At 40.3% G+C, this 15,656-nt stretch overlaps 1 protein-coding gene across 1 annotated transcript in view; it reads right to left on the bottom strand.

Annotated features, from left to right (window-relative positions):
* dock11 (dedicator of cytokinesis 11) overlaps positions 1–15,455 on the bottom strand; it is a 187,251-nt gene extending 171,796 nt beyond the window's left edge. Inside the window, exon 1 of the mRNA XM_041220293.1 lies at positions 15,248–15,455. Coding sequence (XP_041076227.1) covers positions 15,248–15,349 — 102 coding nt within the window. The 5' untranslated portion in view covers positions 15,350–15,455. The remainder of the gene's footprint in view (positions 1–15,247) is intronic.
* Between the last annotated feature and the right edge of the window lie 201 nt (positions 15,456–15,656).

Here is a 15,656-nt window from a genome sequence, read left to right as displayed (position 1 = left end):
GACAGCGAGTGGAAGCGACAGCGAGTGGGAGAAGTACAGGCGTGGAAAAGTACAGAGCAGTTTAGAAGCAGAAAGGAGAAATTGCATCTTGAATTGCTTTAATCAGAAAACAGAGGACATTGGGGAAACACAGCAGCAGCTCAAAGTCAAACAGCCATGTGTGTTTTTCTGAAAACAAACAAGAAGAAACTCGGAGCAGCTGATTCAAATTCAGCGCCATTCTGAGACACGGGCGAGGGGAGGAGCCAACAGCACAGCAGAACAACGCAGTTAAACGAGGCAGTCTTCCCAGCGACAGCGAGTGGGAGAAGTACAGGCGTGGAAAAGTACAGAGCAGTTTCGAAGCAGAAAGGAGAAATTGCATCTTGAATTGCTTTAATCAGAAAACAGAGGACATTGGGGAAACACAGCAGCAGCTCAAAGTCAAACAGCCGCGTGTGTTTTTCTGAAAACAAACAAGATGAAACTCGGAGCAGCTGATTCAAATTCAGCGCCATTCTGAGACACGGGCGAGGGGAGGAGCCAATAGCACAGCAGAACAACGCAGTTAAACGAGGCAGTCTTCCCAGCGACAGCGAGTGGGAGAAGTACAGGCGTGGAAAAGTACAGAGCAGTTTAGAAGCAGTTTGAAAGCAGGTTGACAGCTGCAGAAGAAACTAAACTTCAAAAAAAAAACCCTCAACATGGTCTTCAAGCCAGTAATCTGTGACACCTGCTTGATGTGGGAAATCTGAGAAAACCCAGCGGAGCTAAACCAAGTGTGTGTAAAGTGCTGCGCGATCCAGGATATGCATAAACTAGTAAGTATGCTAGAAATGGAGCTGGAAGAAGTGAGACAGCAACAGGATCTTGAGAAACTGGCACACCCACAATTCATGGAAGTCTGCATCACCCCTAACAGACTGAAAGCCACCAGGGAGATAGAAGGTCAGAACAGCTGGGTTCAGGTAGGCAGAAGCAGGGAAAAAAAGAAACTTCCTCAAACACAACCACCAGAAATCAAAACAACCAACAGATTTGAGTCACTTCAGAATTTTGATGAGCAGAACCAACAACAAGAGAATGAAAGGAACAACATCCAGGATCCCATTGACAGTGGTGACCAGACAGCAAAAAGAAGGGAGGTCATGATTGTTGGGGACTCCATATTGAGAAACACAGCAAGTTCAATTCGCAGTTTGGACCCCCTTACTACAACAGTGTGCTGCCTTCCAGGAGCCTCGGTCAAGCACATCACTGAGAACGTGGACAGGCTCCTAGAACGAACAGGAGAGGACCCGGTAGTAGTCGTCCACATCGGTACAAACAACATTGGAAGAGACAGACCAAAATCCCTGCAAAACAAATTCAGAGAGCTAGGAAGGAAATTAAAAGAGAAAACCAAAACTGTGGTATTTTCTGGTATACTACCGGCACCTTGCAAAGGACCATATGGACAGCTGGAAATAATTAATCAAAACGCATGGCTGAAGACGTGGTGCACACGGGAAGGCTTCACCTATCTTAATCATTGGACCACATTCTACAACGAGGACTATCTGTATAGACGGGATGGACTGCATTTAAATAACAAGGGAACCAGTCTACTTGGAGAAAAGATCCTCGAGCAGGTTCAGAAGCATTTAAACTAGAAAGGAAGGGGGGAGAAATCAACAACTAAAAAACAGAAGGGAGACCGCATCAAAACAAGGACAACAACTCAGGTAAGACAACCATTAAATGTATTTATCTAAATGCTAGAAGTATCAGAAACAAAATTCTAGAACTTGAAGCTACTGCACTAACAGGTAACTATGATGTGATAGGTGTTACAGAAACGTGGTTGTCTGAGAGTGATGGGGACGAATTTAATATTTGTGGGTATACACTGTATAGGAAAGACTAGGAGGAGAGAAGAGGAGGAGGGGTAGCGCTATACATAAGAAACAGTCTTGAAGCCCAGCTGTTAAACCTGGACAAAGAAAATATGGGTCAGAATAACGGACAAAAATTCAAAGGTCATAATAATAGGAGCATGCTATAGACCGCCAGATTCAGACGGTGAGCACAATAATCTGTTATACAATGACATTAGAAATGCGTGTAGCAAAGGAGAAGCCATACTAATGGGGGATTTCAACTTCCCCCAAATAAAATGGGAAAACCCGGTGGGTAGCACGAAGGATGAAATAGAAATTGTGGAAATGACAAATGACTGCTTCCTAACACAATTTGTCAAGGCACCGACTAGAGGGGAGGCATGCCTTGATTTAGTCTTTTCAAATAACGAAGATAGAATAACTAAAACAGAGGTCAGAGAACCACTGGCAAACTCAGACCACAACATGGTCTCATTTGAAGTGTTTTTTAAATCCCCAAAAGTAATGACTAAAGCCAAGGTTTACAATTTTAGAAAAGCAAACTATGAAGGTATGAAACAGAGACTAACAGAAGTAGATTGGAGTAAAATAGAGAAAACACCCACAGAAGAAGGATGGTTGTTCTTCAAAAATGTAGTACTAGAGGAGAAAATCAATTATATCCCTAAAGTAGACAAATCTAAATGTAAAACTAAATTGCCAAAATGGTTTCATAGATCAATTAAAAAAAATATCCAGCGAAAAAAGGCACTTTACAGAGCATTAAAAAAGGACCAAAAAGAAAGTACGCAGAAAGAGTACACAGAACTGCAAACGCAAGTCAAAAAGGAAGTTAGAAAGGCCAAGAGAGAAATAGAAATGAACATTGCTAAGGGAGCTAAAACCAATTCCAAAATGTTTTTCCAATATTACAACAGCAAGAGAACATTCAAAGAGGAGATTAAATGTTTAAGAGATACAAATGGCAAAATCGTAGATGAAGAAAAAAAAACAGCAAATATATTAAATGATTACTTTTCACAAGTTTTTACAAAGGAAGATACTGACAACATGCCCCACATGTCATCCAGTTCCTATCCAGTTTTAAATAACTTTAGCATAACTGAGGCAGAAGTGTTAAAGGGACTAGGAGCTCTTAAAATAAACAAATCCCCTGGGCCGGATGAGATCCTCCCAGTAGTACTCAAAGAAATGAAAGAAGTAATTTACAAACCGCTAACCAAGATCATGCAGCAGTCTCTTGACACAGGGGTGGTACCGACAGACTGGAAAATTGCAAACGTAATACCGATCCACAAAAAGGGAAACAAAACTGAACCAGGTAACTACAGACCAGTAAGCCTGACTTCTATTATATGCAAACTTATGGAAACTATAATAAGATCCAAAATGGAAAATTACCTATATGGTAACAGGGTCCTGGGAGACAGTCAACATGGTTTTAGGAAAGGGAGATCGTGTCTAACTAACTTGCTTGATTTTTTTGAGGATGCAACATCGATAATGGATAATTGCAAAGCATATGACATGGTTTATTTAGATTTCCAGAAAGCTTTTGACAAAGTCCCGCACAAAAGATTAATTCTCAAACTGAACGCAGTTGGGATTCAAGGAAACACATGTACATGGATTAGGGAGTGGTTAACATGTAGAAAACAGAAAGTACTGATTAGAGGAAAAACCTCAGAATGGAGTGTGGTAACCAGCGGTGTACCACAGGGATCAGTATTAGGTCCTCTGCTATTCCTAATCTAAATTAATGATTTAATTCTGGTATAGTAAGCAAACTTGTTAAATTTGCAGACGACACAAAAGTAGGAGGAGTGGCAAACACTGTTGCAGCAGCAAAGGTCATTCAAAATGATCTAGACAAGATTCAGAACTGGGCAGACACATGGCAAATGACATTTAATAGAGAAAAGTGTAAGGTACTGCACGCAGGAAATAAAAATGTACATTATAAATATCATATGGGAGATACTGAAATTGGAGAAGGAATCTATGAAAAAGACCTAGGAGTTTTTGTTGACTCAGAAATGTCTTCATCTAGACAATGTGGGGAAGCTATAAAAAAGGCTAACAAGATGCTCGGATACATTGTGAAAAGTGTTGAATTTAAATCAAGGGAAGTAATGTTAAAACTGTACAATGCACTAGTAAGACCTCATCTTGAATATTGTGTGCAGTTCTGGTCACCTCGCTATAAAAAGATATTGCTGCTCTAGAAAGAGTGCAAAGAAGAGCGACCAGAATTATTCCGGGCTTAAAAGGCATGTCATATGCAGACAGGCTAAAAGAATTGAATCTGTGCAGTCTTGAACAAAGAAGACTACGTGGCGACCTAATTCAAGCATTCAAAATTCTAAAAGGTATTGATAGTGTCGACCCAAGGGACTTTTTCAGCCTGAAAAAAGAAACAAGGACCAGGGGTCACAAATGGAGTTTAGAGGCACTTTTTTACACAGAGAATTGTGAGGGTCTGGAATCAACTCCCCAGTAATGTTGTTGAAGCTGACACCCTGGGATCCTTCAAGAAGCTGCTTGATGAGATTTTGGGATCAATAAGCTACTAACAACCAAACGAGCAAGATGGGCCGAATGGCCTCCTCTCGTTTGTAAAGTTTCTTATGTTCTTATTTAGGGGATATGCTCGAGCTGGGAGTCACTGAGCCTTCCTGAAGCAAGTGGTGCAGTCCGATGGTGATGGTGCCTAAAAAGGACAGCTTGGTTCAGTGTGGACTTTCGTAAGGTGAATGCTATCTCCAAGTTCGATGCATATCCCATGCCCCGAGTAGATGAACTCCTCGACTGACTGTGAAAGGCACAGCTGATCTCGACTTTGGATCTGATTAACGGATAATGGCAAATTCCACTAACTCGGAGATCGAAAGCAAAAACTCCTTTCTCCGTCCCAGATGGCCTGTTCCATTTCCAGACCATGCAGTTTGGACTTCACAGTGCCCCAGCCACCACTTAGAGACTGAGGGAGCAGGTCCTTGCACCCCATCAAAAGTAGGCTGCTGCATATATTGATGATGTGGTGGTTTTTAGTTTGACCTGGAAAGAGCATATTGATAGACTTTTGGTCATCCTACAGTCTCTAACGGAGGCAGGGCTGGCAGCTGTTCTGGACAAATGTGCATTTGGCAAACAAGAGACCCAATATCTCGGCTACATCATGGTTAATGGGAGGGTAAGCCAGTCGCCTCTACGTCCAACAGTGGCGTAGCTAGGAATGGAAATTTGGGTGGGCCAAAACTTCGGGTGGACGGGCAAGTACCTAAGGTCTGACGTCACAGGAAATAGTTTACATTACAAAAATGATTTAAATCAATTAAAACTCTGAATACATAAAATATCTCCCTGGGGTTTGGCAGGGCAAAGTAGCCAAGACTGAGAATGTAATGTATGGTGCCGAGTGTAGCAAGGCGAACATTTTTCGCAGTTTATAACAGTAGTTGCACGTATTCAGTACAAATACAAAACACATGTGCATACAACCTACTGAAACAAACACTGCACAACAACCGCAAAAAACGTTTCATTTGACAAAGTGCAAACAGAAACTAAAAAAATCCCCAAACAAAAAGCTGTATTGCTTTTGTCTTAGCTGTATTGTAATCTCTTAGCTATATTGTAATAACTTGTTACCTCTGTAACTCGCCCTGCATAAGGGCGTCTGACAAGCAAAAATTAAAAACCAGGCTAAGCTCCTGCTGCTTGCAAACCAAAACTAAAATCTTAGCTGTGCTGAGAATACCTCATTTCCAGCTAAATATCTCTGCTTTCGTTTTCACTGCTTTTCTCAGGTAAACCTAAACAAAGATACTGTGTTGGCTGCAAAAAATGTAACAAGCAGACAAAAATAGAATATTTTAAAAGAGCCTTGAGTGACACATTCAGCAAAATTTTTCAAGTTTTGTAAACCTTTTAGAATTATGTTGACATGCTAATGAAGCAATTTCCATAAATCTTATACACGGGAGAAAAGTTAACAGCAAACCTGACCAGACAAAACACAAGTTTTTATATTGCTTTACTACACAAAAATAATTATGAAGTTTTAAAACCACAGATACCTTCAAATTATTAATAAATTGTAACATCACACATATCACTGACTCGCTAGGTCATTGTACAGTAGTATGACTCAAACACCAATCATGAAGTCAGTATTTGTTTGACCGTGTTGCCATAGTAACCAAATGCATGGCGCTGACAAAAGTATGAATTCACTGTGAAATACTGCAAGGAAAATAAAATGCCTATTTTTTTCACTGTAAATTGTAAGAAGCTGAAAGCAACTTATTTTTTTGTCAATGCCCGCCTACAGTACACACCAAACACACTCATTTTTTAGTTCCCAAAATATTTTTAAGACAGAAAACTGTCTATAGACGGAATACTCCCAACCACTATATCTCCCATGTAAACCATTTAAAATGTTTTAGGTAGACCAAAATAAATATACTTACATATATTCGTAATGAATGTACTTTAAAAAGTTAAACAGGCAGCGTCACCAAACCAGTGAGAACACAGTACATTTGAAGCAATTACTAAATACAATGAAAGTCAGTCAGTTACTTACCATTGCCGAGTAAGTATCCTCCCATCTCCAGTCCATAGGATAAAGTGTCGGGGCTTGCAGTTATATAGTCATGACACTCCAGAAAATCGCACATATCTCTTCAAACAATTTTAAGCTATTTTGTCAATATTCGGCCAGCTGTCAAGCCTTTCTACTAAAATAAACTCTTAAAATTGTGTGCACATTTATTTTGCCATGTTGACCGCCACACTGCTGCTAACTTACTTTAAAAATGCACAATAAAATAAACATCTGTGACTTTTGAAACAATTCCACACCTATTTGACCTAAACTTAAACACCCGCCTTCGGGGCACACAATTTATTTTTTAGTTTTTTAGAAATGTATTTAAACTTGCCGTTCACATAGACACAGATCTAGGTGGGCCTGTGTACAAACTGGGTGGGCCGTGGCCCAACCGTGGCTACGCCACTGACGTCCAGGCTCTGGTGGAGACAGCGATTCCGAAAACCAAGTGAGATCAATACTGGGGTTAGCGGGCTATTACCACCGCTTTGTCCATGTGTAATCCACTATAGTTAACCCTCTGGTTGATCTCACCAAAAAGACTGCACCAAAATTAGTGAAGTGGACAGGGGAGTGTCAGTAATTCTTCAAACTGATGCCTCCCATATTGGTCTGGGAGCTGTCCTGTACCAAGAAGTTAACAGAGTAGAACATCCTATTTTATATATGAACAAGAAAATGGCTCCTAGGGAAATAAACTACTCCATCATTGAGAAAGAGTGTTTGGTCATCAAATGGGTTACACACGCACTTCGCTATTACTTATTGTGATGTTCCTTCTCTCCTGTCACAGACCACGTCTCTTTAAGGAGGCTACATACAATGAAGGAAACGTGGTATATGGCACATCTGGCGCTACAACCCTTTCACTATCAAGTGAAGCACTGTGTGGGTAAGGAGCACCAAAATGCAGATTTTTTTTTTCATGGGAATGGGGGGTGGGGGTGGGCAGAGCACTACCCGGCACTTGCCGTGTTGACTTCCCCTATACTATTGCTGGCACAGCGCTGAATTGTTATTATTTTAGTAATGAAATACATACGTTTGTTTGCAATTGAATTGAACTGTTTGGACATACACTTCTTCCCCACACCACTCAGATCCTGACAGATATCCATTCTGCTATGTATTGTATGCACTTTACCATACGACACATGTTTTCATATATATAACATCCATTCTATGTATTTTATGCACTTTGCTATATGCTGTATCTATTTTATTATATCAGTTATGCTGTCTATATGCTATTGTGGCAAAGTGCCTGCCCCTGTGTATATTTGTGTTGTGTGTTAATGTTGGTGTATAGTCATTGGTACACGGGATATAAACGGGCCTGTGTAACACGAGTGTTTCAAATATATATTTGTATTTAGGCTTGAGGAATGCACAGCACTTCACGTGCAAGTGAAATGTAATAATATGTGAGCATGGGGAATTGCACTTTATTAATTCACGTGCAGTTGTACCGCGACTCCAATTGAATGATTGATTAGCAATCGAGTCTCGGTACAGCTGCATAAAAGCTGCATGTTTTCACTCACTCGAGGTTGTGTGTTCGGTGAGTGGATAACGGGATTGGAGATGGAGGTAATAATAAAATAATAACGTAAAGTAAATCATAAATTCAGCTCACCGTGTTTGTCTGTGTAGTTCGTTTTTGTTTGTCTCTTTGTTTTGGCTGCCAGTGACATGTCCTGTTTTTGTCCTGTTTTATTTTATAAAAATAAACCGCGCAGCAGCTCATCCATCTATCATTTCCTCTCGCAGTGCTGTGTGTTTCCTCTGGTCTGACGTCCCCACTAGAGCCGTCTTTGTCACAGCTATATATTAAATGCCATGACTGGCTGAACAAGATCACTTGACCATGCAGCGAGTTGTCTTCTGCACGGCTAGGGGTGAATCACCTCTGAAGATCAAAACATACTAGATAAGAGGCAGTGTGGTCCAGTGGTTAAAGAAACAGGCTTGTAACCAGGAAGTCCGGCAGCAAAGGTCATTCAAAATGATCTAGACAAGATTCAGAACTGGGCAGACACATGGCAAATGACATTTAATAGAGAAAAGTGTAAGGTACTGCACGCAGGAAATAAAAATGTACATTATAAATATCATATGGGAGATATTGAAATTGGAGAAGGAATCTATGAAAAAGACCTAGGAGTTTTTGTTGACTCAGAAATGTCTTCATCTAGACAATGTGGGGAAGCTATAAAAAAGGCTAACAAGATGATCGGATACATTGTGAAAAGTGTTGAATTTAAATCAAGGGAAGTAATGTTAAAACTGTACAATGCACTAGTAAGACCTCATCTTGAATATTGTGTTCAGTTCTGGTCACCTCGCTATAAAAAAGATATTGCTGCTCTAGAAAGAGTGCAAAGAAGAGCGACCAGAATTATTCCGGGCTTAAAAGGCATGTCATATGCAGACAGGCTAAAAGAATAGAATCTGTTCAGTCTTGAACAAAGAAGACTACGTGGCGACCTAATTCACGCATTCAAAATTCTAAAAGGTATTGACAGTGTCGACCCAAGGGACTTTTTCAGCCTGAAAAAAGAAACAAGGACCAGGGGTCACAAATGGAATTTAGAAAAAGGGGCATTCAGAACAGAAAATAGGAGACACTTTTTTACACAGAGAATTGTGAGGGTCTGGAATCAACTCCCCAGTAATGTTGTTGAAGCTGACACCCTGGGATCCTTCAAGAAGCTGCTTGATGAGATTTTGGGATCAATAAGCTACTAACAACCAAACGAGCAAGATGGGCCGAATGGCCTCCTCTCGTTTGTAAACTTTCTTATGTTCTTATGTTCTTATGTCCGCACTTAAATCCCAGCTCAGCCACAGACTCATTGTGTGACCCTCAGCAAGTCACTTAACCTCCTTGTGCTCCATCTTTCAGGTGAGACATTGTTGCAAGTGACTCTGCAGCTGATGCATAGTTCACACACCCTAGTCTTGTATCTTATAAAGCACTTTGTGATGGTGGTCCGCTATGAAAGGTGCTATTAAAAAAAAAAAAAAAAAAAAGGCAAAATAGATATGCAATATTTTTTTTATTTCTTTTATAGTCAAACACTAACTAAATTAAGCTAAAAAAGCAATGCTATTCAATTGCTGTGAATTTAATTTCTTTACAATCACAAAATCTCGATTCTGTCGGCCACGGTGATAGTTCATTGTGACCAGATGTCGTGTGTGTTGACGTCAGACCAGAAGCAGGAACTGAAACAGATACTGCAGGTAGGGTGCAATGAAAACAAATCTTGCACACTCGAAAAACCTTTTCGTAGGTCAGGCTGGGCAGTAGCCTTCAATGGTCTGACGTTCTTTTCTATTTCTGTTTAATTTTAATTCTCCTCTCCTCTCTCGTTCCTCCTCTCGAACACTTCACTCGAGTGCAGACAGTGGCAAGCTTTTATATTAGTGACAGAGGGATTAACTAACTATCAATTATTCAATAATCCCTCGGTCACATTCTGCATGAGTTTACTAAATTACACTGGCAGAGGGAGAGCTGCCAAACTTGCCTCTGCCAGAACACACACACACGGCTTTCGCTGTCATAAATATAAATACAAAATAATAACTGCAAAGGGGCGGAGGGGTACCTGTTATAACACAAACAAACAATATTAAACAGCAGGGCTTTTCCATGCCCCCTGTCCATGTGCAGGGCTCCTCGCCCCGTCACATTCCTGTAAAGCCCCGGGCTGAACAGGCTCTGAAATCAGCGTGGAGATCGCTTGCATTGGATCGAAGGGACAGTGTATGACAAAAGTACAAAAAAATAATAATAATAATACTGTAGGTTTATATTTTCAAGAATATGGTATACAAAGTGAATTATATTCCAGTAATTGCAGACATCAGTGTGTATTATAATGAAATACATTCTAGTAATTACAGACATCAGTGTATATTATAATGCCGTGAGCAGTTGTATACAGGTTGACTGAGATGACTGATGTGACATTATGCATGACTGCCTCGCTGACTGTCTAGAGACTCTGGAATATGACAGATTTGATATTCTGCATGACTGCCTCGCTGACTGTCTAGAGACTCTGGAATATGACAGATTTGATATTCTGCATGACTGCCTCGCTGACTGTCTAGAGACTCTGGAATATGACAGATTTGATATTCTGCATGACTGCCTCGCTGACTGTCTAGAGACTCTGGAATATGATTGATGTGACATTCTGCATGACTGCCTCACTGACTGTCTAGAGACTCTGGAATATGATTGATGTGACATTCTGCATGACTGCCTCACTGACTGTCTAGAGACTGGAGAAGTTACTGTATTTGCGAGAGTTCTAAGTCGACTTTGTGTAAAAGTCGAGCCCCCCATTGTGAGGGCGAGATCCAGGTATATGTATACTTTTTTAATGTTTTCATTTGTTATTGAAACAGATGGTAAGTTTAGTGAAACAGAAAACAAAAATTTACTCCTGAAATTGAAACTGTTGTTAGAATGCACTTTAGGCATTAGTTTTCCTAAATATGTATTTAGATATCCTGATGGCTTTTCAACGGCAGATTTGCAAAAATAACAATTTTATAAGCACTTAACCCTAGAACTGCCAGACACGTCATTTTGACTCTTATTACAATTCAGTATTTTTTTTTGTATGGCTTTCAATGGAGTGTAGAGGTGGTGTGGTCTGGCAGTAATTCAATGAAACTGTGTCTGTGTTTTACATGACAGCTCCTGGATGTAAACAAACCTGGGATTATTTTTTTTTTATACATATATAATGTTACAGAATCGTTTTTTAATTTGAGAGAAATTAGAAGCATTTGCTCTGGCAACAAGGGCAACAAGGATTTCCCCACAACAATGTCAATGGAGGTGTGCTGTTTCCACAGAAGCACTCTGCTGCAGGGTCACGCTGTAACAAACAGCCCTTAGCCTACAGCCAACTATATATGTCACCAGAAATTTGAACTAGTGACTGTGACACATTACTTGTACTATTTGCTTAACACAAGAAAAACTATTTGCACTCCAATAAGGACATGAAATCAAGCTTGCAAAAAAAAAAAGAGAGAGGGCACTTTAACAAAGAGTAGAAACAGCAGAGATGTCAAAAGAGAGGAACAGGAGTAGAGGCAGGGAAGAGATGAGAAGCAAGGGAAAAGGAGGTGAGATGACTGAAAACAGAGACAGGCATGGCAGCAGAGACAGGGTATCAGTACACAACCACAAACCCAGAAGCTGCAATAAAATTCAGGACAGGTGAGAGGACATCTCACACGTTGTGTTTACAGAATAATCCTGAACTACCAATGTACACTGTCAGGGCAGAGATCAGCTGAAACTCCCTCCTTTCCCAATGAAGGAGATAGATACTAATAGAAGTAAAGCACCTCAATCAAAGCCCTCTGAGGAAAGTGAGGATTCCCTATGGATAGCACCTGGGACTTACATGAGGTGAGAGTTTGGAAGAGACCCCAACCCCGCAGAACCATGGGGTATTTCCACAAGTAGAACTCCCTATGCAAAGGAATGATTTCCACACACTTTGTAGATCAGACCGAAGCTGTAAAGGAATTACCTCAGAGGTAGCGTAAAGGTTATGTATTGTAGAGCTTAAAACCATGACTAACTAAGTAGGTAACTACGAAAGTTATTGACAAAGTATATCTTCGATGTTTTGTTTGGATATGCCGAGGGTCCGGCATAATTAAAGCCGGGAGGAATGTAATAGGTTGAAATGTGGTACTGCCTCTTTAAGAAACTATTATTCCTGCCATGGCGGGAAAATGCTGTAAGTACCCAATCAGCAGGGATTGGAGGCGGGACAAGGGTTTTGACTGAGAACAGAATGGAAGGTTAGCTGTTCAGGGGAAAAAGAAAGTTCTTTTAACAGTTGTAATTACCAAATAAAATCAGACTTTTTCAGCCTGAAAAAAGAAACAAGGACCAGGGTTCACAAATGGAGATTAGATTTGGGAAGTACAGGAAGTTTCGAAAAATGAAATAGCAGTAAGCCAGATGACTGGGAGCTGGTGATGTGTTGACCGAGTTGTGCATTTCAGACGGCTGAGCGTGAGGCCTAACTCTGAAAGATGGGAACACTGTTGCTTCATTAACCCTTAGCGGTCCATTTATTCAGCTTCAAATACCTCTTTATAGACGTGCATACTGATAAATCCTCTCCTGATCACTCGTTTTATCACCAAACTCCTCAATAATGTGATCCAAGTCATTATTTTATTACTATGACAGAAGCAGCTACCTCCTTTGTTTATGTCCGTGTTATCTCTGTGGTGCATGGAGCTATCAGGGCAGACACATGGCAAATGACATTTAATAGAGAAAAGTGTAAGGTACTGCATGCAGGAAATAAAAATGTACATTAGAAATATCATATGGGAGATACTGAAATTGGAGAAGGAATCTATGAAAAAGACCTAGGAGTTTTTGTTGACTCAGAAATGTCTTCATCTAGACAATGTGGGGAAGCTATAAAAAAGGCTAACAAGATGTTCGGATACATTGTGAAAAGTGTTGAATTTAAATCAAGGGAAGTAATGTTAAAACTGTACAATGCACTAGTAAGGCCTCATCTTGAATATTGTGTGCAGTTCTGGTCACCTCGCTATAAAAAAGATATTGCTGCTCTAGAAAGAGTGCAAAGATGAGCGACCAGAATTATCCCGGGCTTAAAAGGCATGTCATATGCAGACAGGCTAAAAGAATTGAATCTGTGCAGTCTTGAACAAAGAAGACTACGTGGCGACCTAATTCAAGCATTCAAAATTCTAAAAGGTATTGACAGTGTCGACCCAAGGGACTTTTTCAGCCTGAAAAAAGAAACAAGGACCAGGGGTCACAAATGGAGATTAGACAAAGGGGCATTCAGAACAGAAAATAGGAGGCACTTTTTTACACAGAGAATTGTGAGGGTCTGGAATCAACTCCCCAGTAATGTTGTTGAAGCTGACACCCTGGGATCCTTCAAGAAGCTGCTTGATGAGATTTTGGGATCAATAAGCTACTAACAACCAAACGAGCAAGATGGGCCGAATGGCCTCCTCTCGTTTGTAAACTTTCTTATGTTATTATCAGATTCACCCTTTTTCCGGGTTCATTCGGCTCCTATTGGTCTCACTCGGATTAAAAGGTTTTCTCTGTTTTTTCCTGAAAAAAACGACTAGAGACCTGTGCTTGATGTCTTTTGATGATGTCGGACAGGGTCCAACATTGTACTGGAAAGGGTTAAGAGAAAGGAGTAGGTACCAAGCACTTGCGTTTGAATATTGAATTCAATCTCTTTGGCATTTATACTCAACTGTCTGTTACAGTACTGAACTTTTAATATACAGTAGAAAAAACTATTTCAGAGCAAAGTACACAAGTTTAAAAAATGTACAAAACCCAATATATTGCATGATAAAAATTTGCATACTATTTTCTTTTCTAGATAAATTATATTAAAACAATGTCATGGAAAATATGATACATTAAATTTAAAAAGACAGAAAACAGCATAACGTCAGATTTGAATGGGCGTTTCCCTTCTTTATTAGCAGAAGCTGTTTAGGCATGTGCCAGCAAGCTCAGTAAGACCAGCAGTGCTTTGTGACTACCTGTGAGGAGAACATATTATGCTAGATCTGCCATGTTTATAACATGTTTCCATGTGTTACCTCCTAACCCCAATCACCCTCGCCTGTTCTTTGTTGCAATACAGCCTGTCACACCAAGAATGCTACAGAAACCAGAAGTATGATTAGTCAAGAGAAAGCGGGCAGGCAGGAAGTACAAAGAACCAACAGAACAGGCTGTATCTGCAAACCCACCCCGATAAACGAGTACCTCAAAGCACATAGACATCATTTTTATAAATTATGAACAAAAACACAGTACAGTATGACGGGGCTGATCAAAAAATTGACATATACAATGTTTGTTCTCCATTCTTTCCTTTCATAAAATATTGATGTTGCTGTTCAAAGCACAAGTAAACGGCTCTCGTGTTCAAACGATAAGCACAACTGCTTCCATCACATCCCTTGAAATGATGAGGCAACATCCACTAACATCAACCCGAGCAGCACCGGCGTATTCTGCGGGTGTTCCCCCTTGAACAAAAACAATGGAAGTGCCCGTACACGGAACAAAAATGATATGATCTACCTCTATCAATTAATCAGAACAATAAAGAAAATAACGTTACCCTTCGCCTGCATGGCTAGTCTATTGTTTTGCAGAAGTGAAAGTGGTTACAGTACTCGGCCTAGAAGGAAATTAAATTATAAATAGCTGGTAAAATGACAACTTCGCCAGCTGGCAAAGACACGCTTTATTCCAAACCAATGTGTCGAGATTAATTTCATTACTTTACGGTCTATACCAGTAAGTGCTCTCCGTTTAGCAAAAATACATACATGAATAAATCTATATTTCTCTATGTGTACTTTAGAGAAATAATCAGAAACCTCGCAATATAAAAAGATACCCTACTGCTGATGACACACTCAGGAAAAGTTGCAACACCCTAAATTTGCATCATAAAAACGATTACAAACACACACACATATATATATATATATAATATATATATATATATATATATATATATATATATATATATATATAATATATATATACTAAATTTATTACATGATGTGTTCTAATTGCGTGCAGCCCGTGGGCGCTGGTTCTATGTCGATAATGCAAGGCTCGTCTCAGTGCTCACACTAGATAGTAATTTACAGGACTGTACTATCAGGCTGCTTGTACTATACTTACCGCAATAACAGAGGTCCGCACCGCTTCACAGACGCTTTGCCTCAGCTCCGCCGCTGTCCCCGGTTTGCTCAGTCTTTTAGTAAATTTCCGAACTTCAGACATATTATTGCTTCGTTACTATATCTGTTTTGTAAATCACTGAAATCTGTGCCCTGACTCGGTATCCAGCCCAGCGTGCACAGTGAAGCACTGGTGCTCGCTGCTGTGACAGATGGGGAAGTCTCGCAGTGGCGTAGTAGCCCGAGTCACGAGGCAGGGCTTACTACCAGTGAAGAGGCACTGCAGAGAGCTCGGCTACTGCAGCTTCTTCAATGTCCCTGCAGGCGAGGTGGCGCGGTGGTCTTTGTAACATACCGCCAGCATTCGTGCATACAAGGAGGGTAACACGTTACTCCAGTTCACAGTTAAT

This window comes from Polyodon spathula, chromosome 20 (genome assembly GCF_017654505.1).
Source record: "Polyodon spathula isolate WHYD16114869_AA chromosome 20, ASM1765450v1, whole genome shotgun sequence".
Lineage (NCBI taxonomy): Eukaryota > Metazoa > Chordata > Actinopteri > Acipenseriformes > Polyodontidae > Polyodon > Polyodon spathula.
The sequence above is the reverse complement of the archived record's forward strand: the minus strand, read 5'-3'. Positions and strand labels throughout refer to the sequence as shown.